Genomic DNA, 10,099 nt, shown 5'->3' with positions numbered 1-10,099 from the left:
ATAAAAAATGAAGCCAAAATCATGATTGCTTGTAATTAAGAATCCCTGGGCAACTTTTGCAGCAATGGAGGAGGAGTTCAAAATTGTGCTATGGCCAGATTACAGCACAGATGAATTGCATTTTGTCTGGGTAGACCCAGTTTAGTTTGGCTGTGTTGTATTGATGTGATGATCATTTACTGTCTTAAACTATTTGCAGGGTTGTTGAGCACTGTTCAAGAGCATCTCTGTTCCACCTCAGAGGCGGTAGCATATCTTTGGTAAATTAAATCATTCCTGTGTATGTATAGCTTAAGTACCTTGGGATCCTTTAGTAATTAAAGGCACTGTGTGATTATGGTATTATAAGTTGTTATAGCTGAAGACTAGGTACTAATGAACAGATATTTCTAATTCTCTGATAGATTCAAGCTACAGCTCCTTCAGTAATTCTATATTACGAATTGTAAAATCTCAAAAAATGGAAAACATGTCTACATACCTAATTAAGGGCTGTCCTATTTAACCAAAACCATCAGCAGATTTAAAGATAAAACTAGAACTGCATTTCTAGGCCAGCAACTTTTTTTAATACATATAAAACCACTGAGTGATTGTTCATCCCCTGTAGAATTGAACAAGCCATTCAGTGCTGCTGTAGGTTTTTAAGTGTTACCATTATACACCTTTATAAATTATTCTGCTCAAATAGATATGGGATGCTGTAACACTGAGATTTCAGGCACTGTTCCTCTCAACAGCAGCACATAAATTTAATTCACCATTTATTACAGGTAATATCTAAATGGACACTCCTGAGTATGTCAGTGGAATTGAATTGAGTGGCAACTCATTTCTAATGGGCAATAATCTAAAACTTGATTTTGTCTGACTTCATTTTTAATAGAACTAATTCTGCCGTTTTACATAGCCTGCAAAAGGAGACAAATTGCAGCGTTTATACAGTGACTGAGCTCTCCTGGTGGCATTGAGCCAACCCATAGCAGAAACTACCTAAAGGGGGGTTTGAAAGAGGATGGAGCTGGACTGTTCACAATGGGGGCAGATGACAGGCGCAAGGAGCACATCTGTGATGGGCCAGCAGCAGGGATGATGCTCAAGGGCAACCACCACGGTTTCATTAGGGGCAGGTCCTGTCAGACCAACCTGATTGCCTTTTATGATCAGGTCACAAAAGCATTTAATGCAGGTGTCGCTGTGGACATAGTCTTTCTGGACTTCAGCAAGGCCTCTGACACTGTCTCCCACCCCATTCTCATTAAAAAACTAGGTGACTGTGGCACCAATGCCTACACAGTCGGATGGATTGCAGATTGGCTGAAGGGTTGTACTCAGAGGGTGGTGGATGGGTCTTTCTCGACCTGGAAGGATGTGGGCTGTGGGGTCCCCCAGGGCTCGGTCCTCAGGCCCGCACTGTTCAGTTTCTTTATTAGCAACTTGGATGAGGGGGTGAAAAGCACTCTGTTTAAATTTGCGGATGACACCAAGATTTGGGGTGAGGTGGGCATGCTAGAAGGAAGGAACAGGATACAGCTGGACCTGGACAGGTTACAGGGGTGGGCAAATGAGAATAGGATGGGATTCAATACTGACAAGTGCTGGTTCTTCCTGCGGAGGAAGAACTAGCAGTAGACCTACAGGCTGGGGAACTCCCTTCTCGAGAGTATGGTGGCAGAAAGAGATCTTGGAGTCATTATTGACTCCAAGATGAACATGGGCCACCAATGCGAGGACACAGGAAGGCCAGCCGTACCTTGTCATGCATCCACAGATGAATCTCAAGCAGGTCGAAGGAGGTGATCCTCCCCCTCTATGCGGCACTGGTCAGGCCGCAGCTGGAGTACTGCGTCCAGTTCTGGGCGCCACACTTCAGGAGGGATGTGGACAGCATGGAGAGGGTCCAGAGGAGGCCACCTGCATGATCAGGGGCAGCAGGGCAGGCCTTACGAGGAGAGGCTACAGGACCTGAACCTGTTCAGCCTTCACAAGAGAAGGCTGAGGGGGGACCTGGTGACCGTCTATAAATTCACCAGGGGGACCAGCAGGAATTGGGAGAGACCTTATTCCCCCGAGCGCCTCCCAGAGTAACAAGGAACAACGGCCATAAGTTGCTAGAGAGTAGGTTCAGGCTAGACGTTTGAAGGCTCGACTTCACCATCAGGGCGGCGAGGATCTGGAACCAACTTCCAAGGGAAGTGGTGCTGGCTCCTACCCTGGAGGTCTTTAAGAGGAGGCTTGATGTCTACCTGGCTGGGGTCATTTGAGCCCAGTTTTCTCTCCTGCCCAGGGCAGGGGGTCGGACCTGATGATCTACAAGGTCCCTTCCGACCCGACTTCTGTGAATCTATGACAGAACAAGGAGCAATGGGCTCAAGTCGCAGCAAGGGAAGTTTAGGTTACATACTAGGAAGAATTTCCTCGCTTGGAGGGTTGTAAAGCACTGGAACATGCTCCCCAGAGAGGTGGTGGACTCTCTGTCCTAGGAGGTTTCTAAGACCCGGGTAGACAAAGCCTTGGCTGGGATGATGTAGCTAGGGCTGGTCCTGCCTTGAGCAGGCTTGGACTAGATGTGACCTCCTGAGGTCCCCGCCAATCCTCAGTTTCTGTGAGTCTAAGATGAAAGATGGCAGCTGATTCTGCCCTTCTCTGGCAGGGGTGGCCTGTCTCCCTGCCCTCTCTGCTTCTTTTTCCAGCCCTGCAATGAGCAGAGTTGCAGCTTTCAAAGAGTGTTAACGTGCAACTTTAATTCTAGCAGCCTGGTCCAGTTGGCATGGCAGTTGAGGCCTGGTGCAGACGCAAGATCAGATTCAGAATGACTTAATTTTTGCCAAGTTGTCGCATCACAGAGTTGGAAAAAATGTGGGGCCCAATGCGGTTCCAAATACTGGTCCAGGATCGTTTGACCCCTGTACTGCACATCGAAACAGATGGATGATTAACTATTACGCAGACTTCATCGCCAAAAAATGGGACTGTTAGCGCTGCACAAATAAACTGAGAAGTACATTCAAATCCAGTGGCTTTCCATCTCCAACCTCCAGTTTCTTCTTTTGGTTTGCACTGATATAGAACAGGTGGCTCTTTTCAATCTAACATTCATTACATTGGACAATAATTATGGAAATTGCTAAGGGTTTTTTTAACTAAAAAACTGATTGGAATTGGACAAAAGACTGGAGTCCAGCCTACACGTTGATGGAAATTCGGTAGCTTTCTAGCACCTAAATGACTAACACTGTTCTGATCGGACCTTGATTATTCATGCCAGGGGTGAGTTTGAGGCTGTGGATGAATGGATCCTATAGATGCCATTAGCCATAATAACAGGGAACTTCTACAACAAAGGCATGTGGTAGTAAAATCAATTACTGTTCCCATAAAATATGTTTAGTGGCTAACTTGTATAACCTTTTACACTGGAAAGTGTATGCTGATGGAATTTATTAAGATTTGCTATTTGTAATTCATAGAACAGCTGCTCAAACAAATAAAGCGTGTCTGTTGGAACCTAGATAAAGCTGCAGGATTTTGAATAGCAGGTCTTTCTGGTCATTTGTGACATTGTTTGCAGTTAGGAAGTGCTATATTACCTCTAATTTCCAGTTCTCCATTTTAACCTCTTTTTCTCAGATGCTTGCAACTGGGAAGGGGCGGGGGAGACTGCAGTCCTTTTAGGCTGAAAAGCCCGATGCTGCCAACCTGAACATGACTTCAGAAGAAATTATTGAAGATGATTCAGGCCAGTCATTTTAGTTAAAATCCCACAGAAATGTCTCCCCTTTCTCTGTTCCCCATACAAACCAATTCAAATTTTGCTCTAGCATCACCCTTTTGTTTTGCTGGGACCCTGTTTGTAGTTTTTGTTGAGAGAGAGAAACATCTTCACACATGGAGAAATTGGATCTGTCGCCATTGAAGTTACAGATGTTTCCATTTGGATGTTCATGCGACACGATGCTGTACATGAACTGATTTTTCAAGACATCAAGTCTAGGCTGCAGTCCTCTTTCATTTAACCTCTAAAATGTATAATTGCTGAGGCACTTCAAAGCAGGTTGGTGCCTTTAGCAGTTTGATCTGGTGCCATTGCAGTCGAGCTAAAGAGGCCCTTTGACTTGAATGGCCGTGGGGTACAGGTCAGTGAAGCTAAATGTTGCCCATCCCTTAAAACTCTCTTAATTGCGATAGGTTGGAGCAGTGTTTTCCAGCCTTTTTCGCTGCAGCACACCATTTGGGAAATGCTGGGTTGGAGTATCATTGCAGCTGTGAAGGACCTGGAAATATAGGAGATGCCAGGATCCTTGTCTCTTCCTTTGTGAGCAGCCTTGAGCATTTCAGAGCAGATACCTTTTCAGCTCTGAGTCGACAAAGGTGAAGTTTCTACCGCTGCTTGATTGTGATTCCATTTCAGCTTCTATGTGCTGTCTTTTTTTGCATACAACTCCCCCAGTACATAGCATGCACCTTGAATTTGAACTGGAGCCTGAAAGAAAAAAATATTTGCTCGAGGTAGGTGAGTGGCAGCAGTTGAGGCGCTGAGCTTGTAGCCCGGTGCGCTGGTTGGACCCATGGACCACCCTGGTTCAGGGTGTAGGTAACCATGCCCAGTCCAGCCCCATACGCTGGCTTTGGAGCCGTGTGCTGGGCTGAACCCAGTTCACAGGGTCTGCAACCTGGAGTATGCCTGGTCCGACCATGTGTGCTGCCTCCTGGGCTGTGCGCTGAGACCAGGTTGGATTTGGCATGTACTTCCAGAGTCAGCACGTGATCCCAGGATCAGCAGGCAGCCCTGGAGGGAGCACACAGGATCGGATCAGATAGGAACTGCAATTTGAGGCAGTTCCTATGAAAAGCAGCATTCCCTGCATTATTTTTGGCACAATCTCCAGGGACAGGGGTGGAACTTACTGAAAATTAAATGTTGGCTTCTCAGTGGGCACCAGCAGTTCATACAGCCATCAGCAAGTGGAGAGAGCCAAGATAGCGGCCACCCCTCCTCCCTCCACCACTGATTGGCTGAGGGGCCTGCCCTCTCCAATCAGCTGTGAGGGGTGGAGCTGCCTGAAGGGCAGCCTTCTTGGCCAGTCAGCAGCGCGGGGGGGCCTTGGTGTGAAAACGCAAAAACGGCAGCAGGCACCATGGTCAGCCCATGAAACCGCCTGCCTGCCTCCTAGTATGTCCCTTGTTTTATGCAAGAAAATATGGTATTTCATAGGCAAGCTAATCAAACATTTATTTTTTGCCTTTTTTTTTTTTTAAGGGAAAAAAATGGACATTCACGTCGTCTTTCTGTCCTTTTTCTTTTCCCAGTTGTTTCTTTTTGTTTTACCCCTGGAAAAGGGCTTGGGAAGGAAGAAGCAGCAAGGGTTTTTTTGGTTTTGTTTCTTATTGCAGTGATATAATTTGAAGAAAACAGCTCCACTTTCTGGCATATATTTAGTAATGTAGTCAGGAACTATGTGATGGTTGGTCAGATTTGTAGTATAAAATAAAAAGGCCTTGTGAGTACCAAACTCAAGCTGTATTAAAAACCTTAACTTTTGACCTCACCTTTGAATGTTTGGTTTCTCATCCTTAATGTTGCATTAATGTATCTGCATCAGCTTTGCAATTTAAATCACACAGTGCCTAAGAACTCAATGAATTGTGTGTTCTTTTGAGCTCAATGTAAAGAACGTTATGTGAATATTAATGCTTTTAACCTTTCTGGAGGAGAGTTTCAACCAGCATCAAAAACAAATGGAGTCATTGATTTATTTCTTTGTATTTACTGAATTGCATTGTAAAAGTTTTGGTGCATATTAAGTAGGGTAACTTCCTCTTATTTTTGTTTTGCATGGACATTTTATTAGTGTTTTGTTCAGATTTTAGTAATTTCCAGGCAGAAGTACGGGTTGTCTTTGTTTTCTCTTCATATTTATGCTAACTTTATCTCAAGAGAGACTCTTGAGAGCACTTTAACCAAGTGCTCCGTTTTTACTTACTCCATCATTCAAAAGCATTTTTTAACTTGTGAAGTGTCTCTGACATTGAGTGTCAGGCCTCCTGAATGATATCCCTGGCCTTGCTGCTATGTGATACAGGCCCAGGTGATGCACTTATTTTCTTGTACTTTTTTGGCAAAATTGGTCCAATAATTTTTACCTCTCCAGAATATGTCACGGCTCTGCTTGTAAAATGCAGATTGCTACCACTATATGTGCATAGAGCACAACTGTTCATTGTCATGACTTAGCTGACTTGATGTTCTGACATCTTAATTTGGACACAACATACTTTAGGAGACATAACTAAAAACTTTTTAAATGGAGCCTTTGGATTAAGGTGGTAACTTCTGTACTGAGGCTTGACTGAAGACTGAGATACAGAAAAAGCTGCATCTTAGGCTTTGTATTTGATATGAAGCCTTCTGATCAAAATTAGGGGGGGAAAGCAAAAATTTCAAAGTTCTGTGATTTGTTAAAGATTATGTTAGTTCAATTTTTTTATTAGCGACTTGGACGAGGGGGTGAAAAGCACCCTGTTCAAATTCGCTGATGACACTAAGATTTGGGGCAAGGTGGGCATGCTAGAAGGGAGGGATAGGATATAGCTGGACCTGGACAGGTTACAGGGGTGGGTGGGTGAGAACAGGATGGGATTCAATACTGACAAGTACAAGGTGCTGCACCTGGGGGGGAAGAACCAGCACTATACCTACAGGCTGGGGAACTCCCTTCTCAAAAGCACAGAGGCAGAAAAGGATCTTGGAGTCATCATTGATGCCAAGATGAACATGGGCCGACAGTGTGAGGATGCAGTCAGGAAAGCCGACTGCACCTTGTTGTGCATCCACAGATGCATCTCAAGCAGGTCCAAGGAGGTGATCCTCCCCCTCTATGCGGCACTGGTCAGGCCGCAGCTGGAGTACTGCGTCCAGTTCTGGGCGCCACACTGCAGGAGGGATGTGGACAGCATGGAGAGGGTCCAGAGGAGGCCACTCGCATGACCAGGGGGCAGCAGGTCAGGCCCTACAAGCAGAGACAGAGGGATCTGAACCTGTTCAGCCTCCACAGGAGAAGGCTGAGGGGGTCTGGTGGCCGTCTATAAACTTACTAGGGGGGACCAGTGGGGTTTGGGAAAGACCTTGTTCCCCCGAGCACTACCGGAGTAACAAAGAATAATGGCCACAAGTTGACTAAGAGTAGGTTCAGATTAGACCTTAGGAGGTGCTGCTTTACTGTCAGGGCAGCTAGGATCTGGAACCAGCTTTCAAGAGAAGTGGTGCTGGCTTCTACCCTGGGGGTCTTCAAAAGGAGGCTAGATAACTACCTAGCTGGGGTCATATGAGCTTAAACTTACTAGGGGTCATATGAGCCCAGTATTCATTTCTGCCCAGGGCAGAGGGTCAAACTTGATGATCTGCTCAGGTCCCCTCCGACCCTACATCTGTGAATCTCTGTGTTTTCAGGACTGAAGGCCTCAGGACTAGATAATGACCAAAGCAATGTATGATGAATTTGAAATGGTTAGCTTATTCAACTTGATCCTTTGAAAGGGTGTAAAGTCTTGCATTTGAATTGCTGTGATGCTTGGAGACGTAACTGCAGACAAAACAGGAGTGCATGGTTGAAACAGAGGCTTTTAGAAGCAATGTTATTTCCAATTATGGACTAACACCTTAGAAGGTAGGTGTGGGCATCTGCTTAGGGGGACACAAGTGAAGCAGTAAGGCAGGATGGTTTGGGAAGCTGTGAGAACTGGTACATTACTTTTAGTCCAAACCACACATAGTAGGCGTATTCAGCAATCGGAAAATTGCCTCTCTGGTGGCGTGCCCATCTCCGTTCTGTCAGCACTACCATATTAGCAGATCTGAAACTGACGGGGGCCTGTCATTTTCAAGGCTGCTATTAGAGGTAAGGCACTCCTGAGTAACAGTCTGACAAGCTCTAATGAGGTGTGAACAGCTGAGAGCAGGCTGGTCCCACAAGAAACATCAAGCATACTTAAATCCCCTTAAGCAGTGCTTTTAATGTTGAAATCATTAGGATTGGAAAATAGCTAGTGCCGTTCTGCAAGAGCGAGATGGCAATCTGCCTTACCCTCAGACGCTTTAAATGGCTTAATCTGCAGCAAGAGGAATAGGCTGGTGGTTTGGATGAGAGAAAAGGTTGAATTTTTATTCCCAGGTCTGCCACAGATGCAGTAGGCAAGTGACTTACGACCCGATTCTCAGTTCAGAATTGATGTAAACAGGGATAACGTTTTTCCTACCTCACAGTGGTAACGAGAGAGTTGGCCATGAGTCTTTATTTTAATTTTACCTAGAAGCAATCCTGGGGCAAGATTGTTCCCTCCTCTGTGAGTGTCCAAACCACCAAATGTCGGCCCTCTGACGTACTCTCTGGCTTAATTAATCTTGGATGCATATAAATAGAGCTTCAACTGGTGGGGTGCAGAATATTCCCACTGAAAATAAACTATAGCTTGGCGGCTGGGGTACTCTGGTGAGGGATTTGAGATGTAGGGTTGAGATGGAGGAATTGAACCCAAGTGTCAGAAAGTGTGATTGCTCCCAGTGCTAGACTGTCCTATAAAAGTCGAGCAATGCCACCCCCTTTTCTTTTAAAGCAAAAAGCAGGCTCTGCTTTTTTCCTCTACATTTCTTGTTGGCTAGCTTAGGTGGCTTTCCACTCACTGTGCTGGGTTTTTTTTAATCCCATTCTGACACCTCCTAATTCTCTCCATGCGGTGTATGAAGAGTCTCCGCACCAAACTGGGGGTTCTGGCTTCTGTTTCACACGTGTAAGCCCTTTGGTGTGACCAAGGCCATGCCAGTAGATCCATGGACATAGTGGATAATTAATCCCAAACTCCTCGGTTTAGGTGGGGACAAGCAGTCTTAATGGTGGTCCCTGGTATTTTATATTTGTGGAAGAACAGTATTCTGTAACCGTTGTGTATGATGTACCCGGTGGCTTCAGGGAACACAGACTTGAGGCTTTTCCCCTCAAAACCATGGGCTGGGATTAAGGCATAATTGAGTATGTAGGTAGGGAGTGTGGTTTGCTGGCAGGTCACAGGCACGAGTTGCACTTGTGCAGTGAATCAGCTTCTTTCATATCTGTTCAAATGGTAAGTCCCAGATGCTATGATTAATCTCTAAATACCGTCCACCAAGATTGAAGTTCAGCACGCTCCATATTACTGTTCTCCTTCCAAATGAAGTCTATTACAGATAAAAATGCGTGCTCTGTATCTGTTGACTTCAGCCTGAAATGAAATGACAGTGCACTTCCTTGCCTTGTGTGGCATTATCATTGTAGATTCTTCTTTAGCAGCATGTCCCTTAAGCTAGAGTATTACATTTTTATTTGTGAAAGAATGGTTACAGGCTGGTAAGTGTTGGAAGCAGCGCAAGTTATGCTGTTGCTGTTGTTTGTTGCACTTAACTTGAGTTCATATTTATGCCTTACAAGAAATCCTTCCCTCTAATATCACTTGGTGCAGTTTTTTTAAGGGATGACTTCTGGGCTCGGATATCCTCAGGAAGCTGGTCCTTTGTTTCTTATTTACACTTGTGTTCTTTGTTGACAGGAGTTTTTTGAGAACCCGGCTTTCCGCCCAGACGGTCTGAAACTCTACCCAACTCTGGTGATCCGTGGGACTGGCCTGTATGAGCTCTGGAAGTCGGGAAGATACAAGAGTTACCCTCCAAGCACCCTAGTGGATTTGGTGGCTAGAATCCTGGCTCTTGTACCACCATGGACACGAGTGTACCGTGTTCAGAGGTAATGGCTCTTGGTCACAGCTGTATATAGATTGTCTTAGGTTGTAGTAAAAACCTTAACCACAGCAGTTATCTTGTTGTTCTTAATCTTTATTGTACTAACGCTTTTTTTTTATTTTTTTTAAACCGTCTCCAGTCCTTGCAACTATTTCAGCTGACCTGCCTCTCTCACTCACTTATGTCCTGCCAGTTTTCTGGAACCGTCGAATCAGGCATCAGTCCAGGAATAGTGATTGAGCTAATGGACAGTCTCAGTTTGGCCAAGTACAAGGCTTATAGATGTAGACTGGTGTCGTTACAGGATCTGTGAAACATTTGTTATTTTCA

At 45.2% G+C, this 10,099-nt stretch overlaps 1 protein-coding gene across 2 annotated transcripts in view; it reads left to right on the top strand.

Moving 5' to 3' along the window:
• ELP3 (elongator acetyltransferase complex subunit 3) overlaps nt 1–9,821 on the top strand; it is a 118,036-nt gene extending 108,215 nt beyond the window's left edge. Inside the window, exon 10 of one of the 2 annotated variants that reach the window (XM_019520878.1) lies at nt 9,580–9,821. In XM_019520878.1, the coding sequence (XP_019376423.1) occupies nt 9,580–9,777 (198 nt within the window). In that variant the 3' untranslated portion in view covers nt 9,778–9,821. The remainder of the gene's footprint in view (nt 1–9,579) is intronic. The other variant, XM_019520879.1, reaches the window with a different exon arrangement.
• Nucleotides 9,822–10,099: the final 278 nt, after the last annotated feature.

The sequence above is a fragment of the Gavialis gangeticus genome, unplaced genomic scaffold, assembly GCF_001723915.1.
Source record: "Gavialis gangeticus isolate Ggan-Ray unplaced genomic scaffold, GavGan_comp1, whole genome shotgun sequence".
In the NCBI taxonomy this organism is placed as follows: domain Eukaryota; kingdom Metazoa; phylum Chordata; order Crocodylia; family Gavialidae; genus Gavialis; species Gavialis gangeticus.
This window is presented reverse-complemented; position numbering and strand designations above follow the sequence as displayed.